This window comes from Morone saxatilis, unplaced genomic scaffold (genome assembly GCF_004916995.1).
Source record: "Morone saxatilis isolate NCDOM2014 unplaced genomic scaffold, NCSU_SB_2.0 Contig8, whole genome shotgun sequence".
Taxonomy (NCBI): Eukaryota; Metazoa; Chordata; class Actinopteri; family Moronidae; genus Morone; species Morone saxatilis.
In genome coordinates this window covers 21,436,623-21,454,765 of record NW_023340257.1, presented here as the reverse complement: position 1 = coordinate 21,454,765, position 18,143 = coordinate 21,436,623, and the positions used below count along the sequence as shown (strand labels likewise).

At 40.5% G+C, this 18,143-nt stretch overlaps 2 protein-coding genes across 2 annotated transcripts in view; one reads left to right on the top strand and one right to left on the bottom strand.

Moving 5' to 3' along the window:
* nbeab (neurobeachin b) overlaps positions 1-18,143 on the bottom strand; it is a gene marked incomplete in the record, with an annotated part of 186,689 nt that overhangs the window by 42,052 nt on the left and 126,494 nt on the right. Inside the window, 1 exon segment of the mRNA XM_035680189.1 lies at positions 16,703-16,839. Coding sequence (XP_035536082.1) covers positions 16,703-16,839 — 137 coding nt within the window.
* Positions 13,675-16,038, top strand: mab21l1 (mab-21-like 1). Its single transcript, XM_035680218.1, has one exon. The coding sequence runs from the start codon at positions 14,067-14,069 to the stop codon at positions 15,144-15,146; it is 1,080 nt and encodes a 359-aa protein (XP_035536111.1). The 5' UTR covers positions 13,675-14,066; the 3' UTR covers positions 15,147-16,038.

Sequence of the window (18,143 nt, the reverse complement as noted above, 5' to 3'; positions counted from 1 at the left end):
ATTTGAAAACACAGCTATAAACCAATTTTGCCTCTTATTAACCAACCACCTACAGTTTGGGAAAAGATTATTTGGCCTCTTTGTAGATTCCTTGTTAGTTATCTCATGCTTTTTAAAAACTTAAATATCAGAGTACAGATTTCACGCTTCTTTTAAAGCTGACAAATTCTGAAAATCAGCATTCAAGCTAATATAATAATTTTTTCAGTGTTGCTAATGGTGACTTAGTTACTTCAGAATTCAAGTCTTTTTCCATTAAATGTACATTATTTGGTCTGCTCCCTGTAAGTAGTAGCGTAATTCTCTCTTGCGATTGAATTATACCTAGCGAGTAAACAAACAAAGAAAGGGACAAAACAATAATTTAAAGGACCAGTGTTTCCGATTAAGTGTCATCTGTAGTTCAGATCACAATTCTGTCGCTTCACTCTCCCCTTTGAAGCGCAAAAAATTTAAAGTGACATTTCTTTTCAGAAACAGGGACATTGTTTCTGGAAAGAAATGCTGCTGTGCATTTTTTTTTTAATAAACACAATAAACAATAACCATTTAAACCAGGAGTAAGCAAAAACATATACGTTTTTGTAACTTGAGTGAACTGGCCCTTTAAATTAACAACGTAGGAATAAACACAGTGTAAATATTCTTCTTTCTACAAATGACTCTGGTGTTCCACACACTGAAGACACACACAAAATTCATGAACACCCCTATCTAAAGCCAGTGTTTGGTTTGTCTCTTCTGGGGTACCATAGAAACATGGAGGGTTCAACATGGCGGACTCCATGGAAGGTGAGCCGTGGCATCTGTAGACATAAACGGCTCATTCTAAGGTAACAAACACACAATGATTATTATTTTCAGGTGATTATACACTAATGAAAACACAGTTGCATATTATATTACATTTCTCCCAATAGAGCCTCCTAAATGTTACACTCTGGACCTTTGAACATACATATGAAGATGCTTGAGTGCTGACCGACATACAGCCGCATGCACACACATACATGCAACACACTAAGTGAGCACATCATCCTGATAAACAGCTTGAGGATGCCTTCACTAAGGAGCTTGAGAGAAGGGATGCAGTCATTTGGTATGGGGTCTTTTCAGCAAGCTTTTCCTAATGGGACTTTTTCAGGGACTTGTCAGCCTTAAGATGACTGAAATCTTCCTGGCCTGGGTACCAGCTTCCTCTGGCTGCCACAGAGAGTGCCAAGCTGATCGCTTTAAATCCAACTTTTCTTTTTCTTTTTTCTGGTGGTGTGTGGGAGGGATAGGGGCTCAGAGCAAGACAGAGAAGAAGAGAAAGAATGAGACAAGGATGGAGAGGCAGAGTCAGAGGAGAGGGACAGAAAGAGCAAGTGGTTAGACGAGAGGGCCTGATGAGCAATGAGCGCCTCACTCGTCCTCAATTAATCTTGTCTCTCTACCTTTGCTTTGGCGCTTCCCTCAGCACCAAGGTAATAACGACACCCTCATCCATTATCCTTTTATCCCTGTTATTCACTGGGAATTGCTTAATAATATGTTACAGATTTGTCCTCCTTCGTATAATTCTTTCTGTCATTCGCAGTATATCATCTGGAAAACACACAGCCCCCTTTCTGCTGGACGCTCTTTGAGGATTATCGTGGGTGACACCTTCGGGATGCAGCCAGAATCTGGAGCATCATTTTTTCAGGCATAAAGTGGAATTACCCTGACTTATCTGTCATTGCCAAAAGCACAACAAGCCATTCAGGGCCAAAGCAAAGGTGGAACAGGTTCTTATCGGCTTCTCTGAACGAGAGCGCTTGTAAATTTATGCTAATGAGGGCCTTTTGTCATCCAGGCTCACCCCTTGGGGCTGAACGGGCTTGCAGGGGATGATAATCTGGCTGTTGAGTGCACTAGATAATTTGTACTTTATCCTCATGTAATTATATAGTTTAAATCTTTTTACCAATGCTAATCCTCCAACATGAGGAAGTGTCTTAACCGTGTCTGTGGTTCTTAGCGGCACTAGTTAGCGTGCATCTGACTCTCTCTCACAAAATCACGTAGGAGGAGTGCAGCACTGATATAATTACTTTGACTTTCTGTAGCCTGTGCTATGAATCCTCATATCATTTTGATCCACCTTAGCAGGCAGGCAGGAAGCCAAGCTAGCAGCCTGGGGGTATGGGAGACAACTCTGAAAAGGTGAAAACATTGTACAATGGCTGAAAGAGCCCTCCCCATTTTTGTCAAGAAAGAAAGATGGAGGAGACCAGGAAAAATGGACTGAACGGAGTAACAGTAAGTGCAGTAGGACAGCTTTATAGTGATTTTGAGGTCTCTCTGCTGTCCAGTGGGACTCCAGGCCATCTTGTGTGCCTGCCAAAGCCGGCAGCCCCTGACAAGCTGCTTGGCATGCTGTAATTTGACTAATTACATTGGATTAGACCATATTAATGCAAGCTGTTTTCTCCAGGGTCACTGACCCACCCAGTGTGTCCTTTGCTAGCTTCCCCCTGTTCGATGTAAACAAAACATACACAGGAAAGAAAGAAGACTCTTTGTTTCTTAAAATCATAAAACAACGAACATGTATCTATATCCCTAATATTATTTTTATAATGGGAGAGAATGTGTTACAAAGCATCCACAGCAGAGAAAGCTGTGAGATACAGCCTGCACTTTCCTGAGGCACATCATCACAGGATTCTTTGATAACAAACCAAATCCTTTGCCTGCTTCATCTCTCTGCTGGAATAGAAAAACAAAATAAGGACTTTTATGAATCTCACAGAAGTCCCAGAGTTCACAAAATTGTTTTTATACATGGAGATAGAGATAGGGGGACTCAAGAGGGTCTCCACATGCTTGACAACAACAGTGCAACATTTTATTTTAATTTTACTTTTATCTTAGCAAAATATCAGGATGAATAATGAGGGCTGTGTGGTTTTGGTCACATAATTGTTTTTCGGAGGAAATGTTTTTTTGGAATCTATGATTAATATAAATAATAAAGGACACATCATTTGATCTGCTTAGAAATGAGTTGATATATTCAGAAAACCAGAAAGAATACTTATTTCTACAAAGAAGGAGGGAAACCAACCCTCATTTGCATTTGCAAAACTCTACAATGAAAGGGGGGAAATGAGCCATAGAATATGTGTGTTTTAATACAATTGCTCTCCCAATTGTACCAAATCAATTTGAGTTTCACACAATGGAGAGGCAGCTTCACTGTTTGTATGTGCTCCTCTGCCTTGAACATGGTGTAATAATAGTCTTAAACCAGGCGTTATAAAGACAGAATACCAAAGAGGCTTACAGCCTTGGTTTCATGAAACATTTAGGCAAAAGTTCCAAGGGCTGAGGATGATGAAAGAAGGTAAGCTTGGAAATGGGCTTCTGGGATCCACAGCCCTTATTGTACAGAAGTCACATCAAATTAATACTGAGGGCCATTTGCAGCCTTTCTTCTCCTGAGCTTTTCAGAACGGATTAAGCTATGAAAACTCAGAAATTACTAAAGCACCTATTAGGCATTATGCTCACCCTTTCTCCCTTTTCCCTTTGAAAGTCATTGAATGTGCTTCACTTCACTCGCTCTTCAATTCACAAGTTGTTTGCATACTTGAAAGAAAGGCAGTTTTATAAAATGTGTCATGTAAAATGTATATTTCCACTTGCACCATAGAAAAAAAGGAAACATTTACACATACACATTTTACACCGTTTGCCACTCTATAACCAAATTATCAATTTGTGGATCAGTATATTACATAAAACTACACTGCAGCTTAGTCTGACGATGCAGGCCACTGTGTTCAGCAAGTTCGCTGAAAGCCTCCGAGAGTGTTTCCACACTGATGAAGGGCCAGTATAGCTAGGGTTCTCTCAAGCTCTCTGCACCCCTCTTTGCTCTCTCAATGCCTCTTCAAAGAAGCGCAGGGAGTGCATGAATTGTAATTATGGCTCCTAACGGGATTGAAGAGCACCCAAACGATGGCACTTGAGAACCAGGTCGTGTGGAGTTAAACGGCTGTCAGACACTCAAAGCTCCCCAGCATGTGAACAAACCCACAAAGGCTGGACGTGTCCACTTCTAGGGCCCTCCTACCCACTTTCCCTCTCATAGAGAGAGATTAAAGATCAACTAAGGCCCCTTTAAAGAACTATATAGGCCTTCTAAATTTTTAGTCACATAAAATTACAGCTTTCCAGGTAAGATACTAAACTTGAAAACAAGAAATAAAAATTGCAATTAAAAGCTGTGTGATGTTGGTTTTAATAAAGTATTTGAGTAAAAAGATATATAAAGAAATAAATCCTCACAAAGGCTTGTGAGAGATCAGGTAATTGGTACCACCTGAGAAACCAATCTAACCACAGTGTCAGATTATCTGTCGACCTCGCCTTCAGAATAACGGAAAAGATCATCTGTGCTCCCCAGACAGTTTCAATGACTCACCAGGGCACAGGACCCCTCACTACACATTAAAGAGACCAGCATTCAGCCCCATCCTACTCCCCAAAAGCACCCAAAAGAAACCAACCTGCAGCGTGAAGTCCCTATGCATGACCCTTATTAAACTCCTAATTGGATTGAGAGCCGCTAAGAAAAAAAATTCAACATCGTTCATTCAGCACAGATTTTCTTTAGCATTCCTTCCAGTAGTTTGCCTCTTCAACAATAACATTCAAAATCAAGTCACTGAAAACTTTTTCCCTTTTCAAGACAACCAAAAATTCAAAAACTGGGAGTATAGGCAAAACCTTTTTCACCTTCTCTTTTAAGGCAAAGCACTATTTGATTTTCACAGGGTGCCTGTGACAGGCTGAAACAAAGCCCAGCCCTGGCCATTGTATAGCCTTTCACTGTTGTAATGGTCTTAAAATGGCTACAAGCAGGGCCCTATTCAGTGGTGACCGGGCTGCTCAGCTCTCTTCTCCATTTCCAAGACAAACTCTGCACTAAGCGGGAACTCTGAGGTCAGCTGATGAGTGAATGAGAGACTGAGTTCACTCATAAACACAGTCTCATACTATCAATGCCCATACAAGTTCTCAACACATTTACACTAATTATAGAGAATAAGTAGTGCCATAACAACAACATCAATCAAGTTCATTACGGAAAATAGCATAATGACAATAATTACAATAATATCTCATTAAGAAAGAGAATGAGAGACAGGGGAGAATTAATAGCAGACAGGTGTACAACACACCGCAATTATGGAACCTGAAATTAGTTCATTGCCTCAAGGCAAACAGAAGAGAAAGGGAAGGTTGTAATTGAGGGTATGTGTGTGTGTGTGTGGTGCGGGGCTGGTTTCAGGGCTGGGAGTAGGACTGATAGAGAGAGGCTCACTGACAAAAAAAGGAATTGCAAATAAGCAAACAAAAATGTCTTAAATGTGTAAATTAGGGAGAAAAATAAGAGGGAAAAGCAGCTTTTCCCTGCAGACTGGTGCCTTAGATGAGAAGGGAGCAGCGAAACGTGATCAAGGGGAGCCGTGGAGCGGTGCGGCAGGCGTCAAGATGAGCACTCAGGCAGCGAGTGGCAGCTTCTCCTTTTCCAGTCAATCATTCATTACAGAGCCAAGTGCTGTGGAGGAGTGCCTCCTCTTTTTGACCTATCATATTACTGCCTCTGTAAACTCCTAATCCTCCCTTCGTTAGATGGTGTCAACAGCCGACATGCTCTCACCCTGCTGCCGCACTCCCCGCTTAGACACCTCCCAAGCCCTGCCAAGACCACAGAATTGACACTCTAATAAAATCGTTTGAAATTTAACAAGGTAGAACGGCACTACTTTATCCATCTTTTTTGGTGCTTTCATCCACCTTTTTGACTTGTTTTTTATCATTAGAAAGATATTCAGAAAATTCACTTAGTAATTAGTTCACTTTTTCTTTTACCATCAATTGCAAGCCCCCAGTTCACAGTAAGCAACACTAAGAAAGTCTGACTTTAGTTTTCCAGTCTTTCATTGGTTGGTCAGAGCGGCCTGGTTCTTTTTGCCTTGGGGCTGTTCCTGAGCAGGTGAAAGCCTGGAGGCAGGAACCTGCACATCAGCACTTCTTCGTCCATCATGACTCTTTCATGGGGAGCCCGTCTCTTGAGCTTCTCTACTAGCGCCCAGTGAGATGACTACTATAATGAGTCCAACAGATGAAAGCCCAGCAGGACAAAACAACATTCAGATTTATCTCCACACACCCACACACACACACACACACACACACACACACACACACACACACAGGGGTTAGCACCAATCAGACACTTGCTGTGTGAATGTTACTTAGGTAAACAAAATAATTAGAAATATATGTGCTTTGGCAGAACTCCAGAAAAAGAGTTTTTAGTGATTATGTTTAGTGATGTTGATCACAAACAACAGCAAACAATCGAGATCATCACAAACATATCACATACCCAACTGTCCTGCACTCACATGCATTTGCACCCCCGTCACAAACATACACACACACACACACAAATCTGTACAGTGTGTGGATGGGTTTGGGTTTAGGTAAGGTCCCAATTTAAGCTGACAGATACCAGATAGTAGATACTCAAGGAAATGACAGCACTGATTTAGGATGGTTCTGAGTTTAGCTGAATGTGACACTGTCACAACAAAACTATAACAGAGAAACTATGAGTGAAGGCCAGCAAAGTTCATTCATTTCTTAATGACATATAGCACATAAGCCTTTGTAGTCTGTTAGGATCTTAAAATATCTTATGTTACTGGGAATATATATGTAAATTTGTGAGATAAACTTTGTCACGGTTAAGACACACCTACCATATAACACGGTTTGAGAGATGTTAATTACCGTATAAAATAAGCAATTGGCATCCTGCCCCATATGTCCCACTTTTTCAGTGAGGAAGATGGAAATGAGGTGGGGTAGATTTGATTGTGACATGCTCTCCGTCTGTGCTCCACAATGTGTGGCTTTGCCTGTAACGGGCTAATATTCAGCACAGCTCACCACCACCAGAACTAATGAAAGTAGACAAAATGTCTCTGCTGCCATCTTTGTCTAGCATCCGCTCAGGGTGAGCCTCCCTCTTTCCCTCCTTTCCTTTTCACCTCCCCTCTTTCCCCTCGCTCCTGAAGGGAGGGTGACAGCGGCATAAAATGGTGGCGAGCAAATGTGCCTTCCATGTGGCAGCAGTGGTGGGGGTGACAGGGCAGGCTGAGGCCAGCGCTATCAGCAGTGTGTGGCTGTTGCTTTGAACAACCTGGATGGTCGCCATGGAGGATCAGGGCCGAGCTGATGAGACACCAGCGGTTACAAACAAAAGCAGCTCAATATCAAATCAAGAAACAGGCCACCCATCCCCAACAGAAAACAGCTCTTTGATTAATGTGAAACTTAGTTGTCTCGGATGGCTTTTTAATAACCGACTGCACATCACGCAGTTATTCCTCGTGGGTTTTAATGTGCAGAAACAATTATTCATACTTTAGCCAGGATGCTATTATATCACATGAAAATATCAGATATAAAACCCTAATGATAGAGGATGTCATATGATGTGTATATTGTGAAATGCTCTGAAACTAACTTGTTATTTTGGGCTATATGCATAAATTCATTTGTTTCGTCTATAACTATAAGATATCAAATGTGTATACACCCACGCGTAAAACTACTGAACAAAGCAAACTCCCTTCATACAGCAATTTGTGGTTGAGTCATTCAGGGGGCTGTTAGTTAACCCTGAGCTCCGAGGATGATGAAGCAAGGGCATAAATCACAGAGTGAAACAAGGCAGACTCCTCCGATTCATTAATGGAAATGATCTGTCAATATGCTGGAGTCAATTCACACGTGTCAGCTGGGCTCAGCACACAATGGGCCAGCCAACTTATGAACTCCCAGCACCACTCCACCGAGTCCATAAAACAACTGGCATCGCCGCTGGGGAGCACCCTGAGACACCACCCTCTTGCACAGACCACCAGATGACACAGATGGGGCGAAACCAAACAAAGACGAGACTCCCTTTGTACAAAGAGGGACCCCTTTCAAAAGCCATTCATGCAACAAATTGGGGAAATCTGGCCATGCAACACTCCGGGTTTGCTCTTTTATTAGCGTGAGCCTTACGTCACAGTAAGTGAAATCAGATTTATGGCCCTCTGCTACAAAAGGTGGTTAAAATCAAGCACACTTTTAAGACACAAAAACTTTTTTTTTAAAGTCATGTTAACCAACAACAGTTTAGCTATGTTAACCAGGAACAGCCTGTTATTTTGAACACGAGCCACAGAGTAACAGCCCATTCTTTTCTTTACAACACTTTGCCATCTTTCAGCTCCAGCCAACTTTAGAAAAGATAATGAGGAAAACTACCACACAAGAACAATGCTGATCTATGCTTACTTGTCGTCTCCACTAGAGCTGATGGATTGTTTGGCTAAATATAGAGCTAACTTTTCCAACATGACAATTGTTTATTGTTAAATCATCTTGACAAGCTTGCAAGTAAATGTTAATTGTAGGTTCTAGTTTTTGTTCACTGTATCCGTTAAAGCAGCAGATTGTAATGATTCTTAGTAGTCACACAGAGATTAATGACTATTAATATAATTTACAGGTACTGTAGGGAACTCCTTCATTTTATGGTAGCTTTAAACAGCATCAAGGTTGAGTACTTTCAAAAGGCAGCTCATCAGTTAGGGATGTTTGTTTCCATGTAGGTCATTAAATATGTGCACACAAGCTTTCTCTTATTAGGCCCTCTGCATTTTTCTTTTCTTGTTCTTTCTCAGCTGCACACCCATGCTGCTGCAGCAATCTGCATAGAGAGACATTTGTCATCATTAGCCCTGCTCTGACAGTTGGCACCCGGCACCTCAGATCTCTAGGACTGGCAATTATGAACCCTTCATCCCTTATTTAGGCAACATTGCCTAATTTCATCACAGGACTTACCAGCAGCATTTGATTACCAACAGCCTCAAACCTACAATATGCCACCAAATCTTCCATTCCATTTCTTTTCTGTGATGCACTCCTACTCTTAGATCAAATGACACGTGGGAGAGAACTGTGTTCAGTTAATCTGAAATTTGAAATTACTTATAAGACACAAGGGCTGCAGAGAGGACTGTAGATGAGCATCATGGGGTCAGTGGGCAGATGATTACAGCGCCCACCTTTAGATGGTAGACATCTTGCAGACATTAAGATTAATCACACTGCTGCTGCTGCTGCTGAATGGTTGCCTTTTATAACAGACAAGATGGAAGACAGGCATGTAGTCTTCCTTGATAAATAAAAGAAAGAGAAAAAGAACCGCAGGTTTATAAATAAACTATTCAATTCTCTTAGAACAATCTAACCCCTACTGATCTGCAGAAACCAACAGGGGAAAAAATGCTGAATAAAGTAATAATAAACGAGCGACAATCCCACCCCAGTCTCTAACACACCCAATGTTTAGCATTGTCATGTACAACAAAATACAATGCTAAACTGTGCGCTAATAAAATGAGTGGAAAGCACTGCACCAGCACTTTCACTTCACTCGACTGCCAACTGCATAACCTGTGCAGCAAAAAACGGCACAGAACACAATGTAACCCTGTATTTTCCTTTTGTGTAGCAAACCAGGCATTTTCTGGATTGGTATTTTGGCAAACAAAACTGAATTGTACTCATTTTAAATTCATGCAAATACATTCATGTAATTTATCACAAAGGCTGACAAGCGTACCATATTGCAGAGGGGTGGGGTGAAGGGCCAAATCAGGCTGAGACAATCAATTAAGTTTCATAATTTACACTTTACTCCACCTTTCTGTTTTCTCAAAATTTCCATCATGCTGATAAGTTTGGAGTTTTCTGTGTATGCGTGTGCTACGGATATGGTTCATAGTGAATAAAGCCTGTTGAGTTTATCGCTAGAGGGTCTCTCAGCCTCTGGCTATGTGGTCCAGCTTCCTGACTTCTCCAGAGGAGGCTGCTGATACACAGCAGAGAATAAAACAAATGAATGGACACAATCCAAAGGGGGTCCTCAGTGCAGCTCCAGGCCCAAAAATTAACTGGCCTCCTACAGAGCAACCATATTGCCTGGAATAATAATGTTCCATTATTAAAAATCCCAATGACAATTTCATTTTGTGACAAATAAAATTATAGAAAATGTGTCAACGTGAGTGGCTATCCCATGAGATTAAACTATATTATTTCTCACAGTTTGAAAGCCAGTGTTGATGTCAAGTCTCGGAAGTGTCACTGCTTTTAATCTGATTTATATAGAACTATGTCATCCTATTAAGTCCAATTTGACTAATCTGCATATTAGCTCGGGAGCTAGTTGGTAAACTCCCTTTATATGGGATATGGCTTGAGATTCTCTTTTTTTAAATTAAATGAACATAGAAATTTATTGAAAACACATATGGGAGACCTTATTTGTCCTTGCGTAACAGGATTATTAAAATAATAAAACGTCATCCATAATTATGATGCAGGTCAGAAGATTGCTGGTCATAAAGGTCTTGATCCAGCTTAAAATCAGCTAAACCCTATACTTATATAACATAATTGACTATTTTGTTAATAGTCATGAGGTAATACAGAAAATCTAAACTTAAGGATTGCCTACATAAATATTACTTTAAAACCTTTTGTTTATAAAATATAGTTCAAGCCAGAGCCACGGAGGATTGTGTTGGTCAAATCAGCCAATAGACATTAATCTTTGTGGAGTATGGGTTTTTTCATTTCTGCCCCTGGAGACTCACTTTTTCAAAATATTATTATTCTTTTATTAAATGCTTGAGGCTACACACTGTTCTGTACAAATAATACAAATAATCAGGTTTTTACACAAATCATGCTCATTTGTATAGGAACCCATATGTGTTAGTTTAATACCTATATATTACTATTTTATGTGTATAAATACTACGTAAAGCCTCAGCGATTAAATATAAAGTGTAGCAACATACATTTAACGACCTTGGCTACAATCAGTGGAATATCATTTGAAGTCACTCAAAGCACGAGTGGTGTCATCAAAGGGCAATTTCAGCCATCAGACAAGCACCATTGACCTTATGCCCGGCCATGTTAACAGGACGATCAGTCTTACTAGAAGAAAGGAAAAAGAAAAATGGAGGAGAAAAAAATGAATAAGTGTAGAGGCATGCTCTGGAAACAAAGAGGCCTTCAAAACAGGGTCACATGCTCGTGCAAAATTAGGGGAAGTAGAAGTCATTGTATTGATTTACACAATTGTGCATGGGTTTTGCTGGGTCAGAAATAGGCCTGTGCTGGAATCACAGCCCCATATATCACAGTGGAGGGCCTCCAATAGCCTAGCGGGATGGCGAATGAAGCAACAAAGCTTGCAATGTTGTAATGGTAAAGCTATGGGTAAGAAGATTGGATTGTCTTAGGCTAGACCTGACAACTGCTGGAGTCTTGGGACTGCAGAGCAGGTTGAGTTACTGTGAGATCTGTGCGGCCACATGCTTTAGATTAAGAGGTGATAATCTCAATGAAAATCCCCCCTTCTATCACGCATATGGACGGCCAAAGGCTGGAGTACAAACTCAAGAGGTGCAACTGGATTCTGAGGTATCTGACTTGGAGCAAGATATCCTGGAAAGTGAGGTTAGTCTGGTTTCAATAAAAGGCAAGTACCTGCTGGGCCACAGACAGTGGGAGTGAGTGAGAGAAAAGACTATCAAAGCCTGAGAGGGGAAAAGGCTTTTAGCTACCTCTCACCACATGAAAACCTTCCATAATGTCCTCCATATCCTCCAGAAAGATGTCAGTGAGAATATAAATTTTTGCTTGTGAAATTTAATCAGTCCTAAATGTGATGAGAACTAGAATATTGGCCTAATCGTATTATTTAATTTCAGAATTAACCTTAATAAAGACCTCTATCATGTCTCACAATTAGATTTATGATGAAAAAAAGATGCTACTATCTGTAATTTCTGCCTGGTAACTGTGTGAAATTATCACTGGGTCTTGCCAAGAAGCTGCAGTGTGTCCATGACAGGCTGTGATGATAATGGGAGTCACCTATCTATCAGGGTCCTTCCCGCACACGCCACCTCCTGCTCAGCCGTATCCATGTAGTGAGAGTCAGAGCTGACGTGCGGCGCTTTGCCCTCATAATGTCTGGTCTAATGCAGCTCTGACTAGAGCAGAGATGAGTGTAAATGCCTTTGTGTTCCTTATCTGATCCGTGCAGCATTATCTTTTTGAAGTCCTCTTCAAAGCATCCACTGTACCTTGTGAGATGGAGTGCCAGTGCAGTGATGAGAGCCAGAGAGGGTTTAGTGTGGATGCAAGATCTCTTTATTGTGAATCACTGACTGTATAAGAGCAACATAACTGTACCTAAAAACAACACATATGGGACTTTTCATTAAATGGCCAACCATAATTGTTAGATTTTTTTAGCAATTAATGCTTTTCCCCTCCTTTTTAACATTTTAAGTTTAAGGTTTAAGATTGTTTTGCTGTTGATGTTATTATCTTGTTGTTGAAGAAAAACATATTCATCAGTAACAATAACAGGTTGTAAAATACCAATGTATATTATTCTCTTTAATTTAATAATGAAATTTGAGGATTGGTATTTATTAAAACAAAAACAATACTAATTTCCATATCATAAGCATTTTATATATAAATAATAGGAGAAAAAAATATTGTATACATTCTTTCGTTTGTCAGATGAACACAATAAAACACTGTAATATGAATCTTAATATACATTTCATTTTTGAGCAATGTAAGAAAGAAATGTATGTTAAGATCACAATTAGGTTTTTTTATTCTTACAATATACATTAATTAAATGACTGAAAAATAGTGGCGCGTGGAATTGTTGTACTACAGTACAAGGTGTTCCGCACAGTAAAAGAGACAAACAAATCCGCCTTCTTCTCAATCTGCATGCTTAAACACAAACCCTAGATATAAACTCTCCTATGGATCACAGCCATGATCATTAATTTGTCAGATAGAATCACAAGGCTAAATATAAATAGCGCAACGACATTTTCATCTGTCAGAAAAAAAGCCTGGTACCTCATCAGGCTGTTCAATGAATTTAACTAACTAAAGGTTTAATTAATAAACTTATCCATGAGTATTTTATAGCTTCAAAAACAAAACGCAAAATTAAGCCAAACGTTATTAATAAAATAGAAGTATATTTTGCGTAACTTCAAAGTCCCTAAATTACTCTAATTTCAATTCATCTGATGTGTCTTAGAAAAATGGATCCGGTCCACTGGAGAAAAAGAAAAGATTTAAATGGCAAATTGAAATGTTTTATTATCCGAAGACATACATACTAAACAATCCTAAATCCATCTACTGTTTCATAAATATAGCTGACTAAAAAAGCAGGAGATAGAGTCCAAGAAAAAGCAACGTAACGCAGTGAAAATGTTGTTGTTTTTTTTTCTTCTCTCCAAATGCGTAGGTGTACTTCCGCTCCTCGATATACTACTACTACCTGTACTTTTTACTTGTATATAACACCCGGGGATGAATTTGTTTTCGATAAACTGGGAAGCGGTGACGCATCAGACAGCGATTGGACATCTTGGTTTCAACTCCTCCCTTATAATAAAGAGTGTGTGTGTGTCTCCCTGTTGTAAAACACAGCAACACCGGGCGTCTGCGTCAGGAGGGCACACTCCACTCTGCGCAATTACGCGGACTCCTAACTGGCACAGTGATCAGAGAAAAACCAAAAGGCGTTTTTTTTCTCCAGTTGCTGAACCTCACACGGTTGAAATGGACTTTTAATCAGGCCATCCTGATAAATTCGAGGACTTGCTCCGAGCACTTCAATGCAGTTTACGGTACAACAGCTGTGAATGTTATGATATGATTATTACGCATGTGCTCTGTGCACAGCTTTGAATAGTTGTCTTATAAATAGACAGTTTTTTTTCTTTTTAAATAGCTTTCTTTCTTCTCTAAAATTGGCTCCCGTACAAACAGCCGCGTTGGATCCCTCGGCTTATTGCGAGACTCCGGTGTATAACCCGGATCTCTGCCCTAATATGATAGCCGCCCAGGCAAAACTGGTGTATCACCTGAACAAATACTACAACGAGAAATGTCAATCTCGAAAAGCAGCCATCTCCAAGACCATCCGGGAGGTGTGCAAGGTGGTATCGGATGTCCTGAAGGAGGTCGAGGTGCAGGAACCCCGCTTCATCAGCTCTCTCAGCGAGATGGATAATCGTTTCGAGGGACTGGAGGTCATTTCACCAACCGAGTTCGAGGTTGTGCTCTATCTGAATCAGATGGGAGTATTCAACTTTGTGGATGACGGATCCCTCCCGGGCTGCGCCGTGCTCAAGCTCAGCGACGGCCGCAAGAGAAGCATGTCTCTCTGGGTTGAATTCATCACAGCCTCCGGTTACCTCTCGGCGCGCAAAATCCGTTCGAGATTTCAGACACTGGTGGCGCAGGCAGTGGATAAATGCAGCTACAGAGATGTTGTCAAAATGGTCGCTGACACAAGTGAGGTGAAGTTGCGCATTAGAGACAGATATGTGGTGCAAATCACGCCGGCTTTCAAGTGCACAGGCATCTGGCCACGAAGCGCTGCGCACTGGCCTCTCCCTCACATCCCCTGGCCGGGACCTAACCGAGTGGCAGAAGTGAAAGCGGAAGGTTTCAATCTTTTATCCAAAGAGTGCTACTCCCTGAACGGCAAGCAGAGCTCAGCAGAGAGCGACGCCTGGGTCTTGCAGTTCGCCGAGGCCGAGAACCGGCTCCTCCTGGGTGGATGCAGGAAGAAATGCTTGTCAGTCCTTAAAGCCTTACGCGACCGGCACCTCGAACTGCCCGGACAACCCCTGAACAACTACCACATGAAAACTTTGGTTTCCTATGAGTGTGAGAAGCATCCCAGGGAGTCGGACTGGGATGAGAACTGCCTCGGCGACCGTCTGAACGGGATACTATTGCAGCTTATTTCATGTTTGCAGTGCAGAAGGTGCCCGCATTATTTCCTGCCCAATTTAGACCTATTTCAAGGAAAACCTCACTCTGCTCTTGAGAACGCAGCCAAACAGACTTGGCGACTGGCAAGAGAAATACTGACCAACCCCAAAAGCTTGGAGAAACTCTGAGGTAAAATATGTTAGTTCACCTCGTCTTAAAAATTGTGGTAAAGAGGCGTAACGAGCTCATAAACGGACAGGAAAAATAATGCCAACCAATTTGCAAAGTCTTGTGAAAAAGTGACTGTCCTCTGTTGTTAAATATGTTTTGGCCTAGCCTGTTTCAAGATGATTTTTATTTCATTTTATGACAGACAGTTTAGTTTGCCATTCTCCCCGTGCACCTTTTGACCGGTGTCAATATTTAGGAGCAAGTTTAAATTATTGGCTACCATTAATCCAGGAGTCCACCTCAACAGTGGCTCCTATTCTCTCCGTGCCACACGGTTGCCTAAATCCTACATTTTCTTAAATGCTTTAAAATAAAGCCCCGTTCCAAACTTTGGAGGAAAAAAATAAAAACACACATCTGTACATTTTATACTGTAAATACATTCATAGGTTGTGATTCAAGTGGTCTGAAATTGTGAATGTTGTTCTGTGACACGTAAATAGGATCCACCTGTTTAAATCTACTTCTGAACTTTTCCTTTATCTGGTAGAAACGTTTTTCTAATTTATACTTGCATCAGTGGTAGTCTGATTCATCTGTTTCAATGGACATTGTCTAATTTTTGAAAGTTTACATTTTGATGGTAGGCGTACGACATTTGTTACATTGAAAACATTCCATCAATTTACTTGAATTATTATTTAAAGTACTCGAACATTTTTTTGGTTGTTGTTTTTCTCTACCATGCTTAGGCCTACATGAAAAAATGAAAATGAAAACATATATATAGTATATATATATTACAGTTTAATTGAAAAAAATGCACTTGAAATACACTGGATTATAACATCTGTGATCTGATTTTTTTAATTTCTGTCTTTGATCTAATTTAAAGAGCTAATAAAACGAGCTGTTTTATATTTGTGTCCCATTATGGTTTTATTAAATGTATTTTTAGTGACTTATAGGCCTAATGCCCCGCAATAATAATATATGGAATCTTTAATTTCGGGGTCTCTGGCTCTTGTAGGTGTTCTGGATGAGTCTGACAGCTTAAAATGAGAATAGGGAAATAAGGAAGGAATCATTTTCATACACAATACTTTAAATAGATCTGCACCACTGTCAACCAGTTTGAATTCTTTTTAAACCCTTTTTTTGCGTGTAATTTATTTTAACATTAAGCAGATAACCTGTTAACTTGGTGGATAAACTGTCACCACTGTTTGATGGTTGAGCACGATGAGTAGGCCTCAGTGGACATTATATGATTTTTTTAAAAATGCATAAATAATGCTGCAAATTCAAACACACAGAATGAAACTCAACCGTGATTTACAACAAACTTCTGGGCACAAAACGTCAACATATAATATAAAAGAGCAGAGCATGGACAGAAGCGCAGCGCGCCTCTGAAAACATCACCTGTGCAAGTCCACGGTTTTCCTTTATAAACCAACAATTGTAGATTTTAAATATAGTGAATATTTATTACCTGTCGGCCTGTTACAATGAGAGGGAAAACTGCCCGCTTTATAAACTTGGGCTGCACACTTGCTTGCAGGTTACTTACCTTTGGGTCGACCCTTTTGAAGGCAGGATCATCCTCGTCTACCTCGAAGTAGATTTCAGTGGTGGTGATGGAAAGAGTCCCCCGGGCCACCAGGACAGGGGCAACAAGCTGGGCCGGGCTGCTCAGGACCACTGGGCCTGCAGAGTGCAGAGGGGGGCAGCCACGGTAACACAGTCAGTAAAGATGGCATTTATGTGAAATAAAGCAAGACTGAGGTTCGCTGTGTAAAACTGATCAGCGCGATTACAATGGATAACAAAATGCCTGCTGCCTGTTTGCGTCTAACTGTGCCGCTACGTGCGTAAACACCCTGCGCGTATAAACATTAGGTCGTTTTTAAATTATCGTATTTCATTCAAATGTTGGCATTATGGCTGCTCCGTTAAAGTCGTAATTGTATTAGTCTTTATTATTTAAAGCGCCATAAAACAAAGGCGCCCTTTTGTCTTTGCATTGCACATGACTACATGCGCATAATACAGCAGATTTATTAGGCCTATAAATAGATAATAGTTGTCATTAAAACATATTTGTTTACGTGTTTGTAAACCTGTGATGGACTCATAAAAAAAAGGTTGTTTTTTTATGATCTGATCGAATCCCAATGCAAGCAACCACCACTATTGAGAAAAATAGGTTTTTATGAAGTTAAATAAAATAAAACAATTTATTATTTCTCGCACATGGTCAGATTAAGCATTTGTAGAACATTTGTAAAATATGAATTTACATCACTGGTTTTCAGGGTTGTTTTAAATTGGGCATCAGCCTATAAATGGATAAAAAATAAAAAAAGCTTTTCTTTTATTCTCCAATATACCTCGTACACATTAAAACATGTAGGAAAACAATAAAACTACAAGCTTCTTCTCAAGTCCAAATAATTGTCCAGAATTTCAAAGGTGGGTTTGTGACCCTGCCAGCTGATAGTGATCACATCTTTATTTCAGTCTCCTCCCTCCCTCCCTCTCTTCCTCTGCTCCAACCTCCATGTTCTCAGATCAGTGTCGCTGTGGAGCACCGTTACAGTGATTTGTCTGCTCTCAAACGAAAGCTCTCGAAATCAGGATATTTATCGATCCCTTAAACTCCAAAGAGCCACTTTAATGTCTCATCAATCTTAATCTGCGTTCCTCAGCCAATTATGGCCGATAGTGTTACAGGAATACAAGTGGATTTCGGTCTCAACTCCCAGAGCGCCCCTTCATCGCTCTTGCAGGCTGCACAGTCAAACCACCCTCCCTGGCTTTTTTTTTCTCAGCGTTGCTCGGGTCCATTAACGGTGATCCTATCTGCTGATGCTATCAGCCCGGGCGCTACACGTTGCTTACACGCTTCATATGAAGAGTAAATACTTGCAGTAACCTCAGACTGTTTTACTGCACTTCAGATAACGGTTAGAGTATTTATAAATAAACAGAACATTAAAAAAAAAAAAAAA

Excerpts from the sequence above, each read along its gene's own strand:
- mab21l1 (XM_035680218.1), top strand. The coding sequence starts at position 14,067 with ATGATAGCCGCCCAGGCAAAACTGGTGTATCACCTGAACAAATACTAC.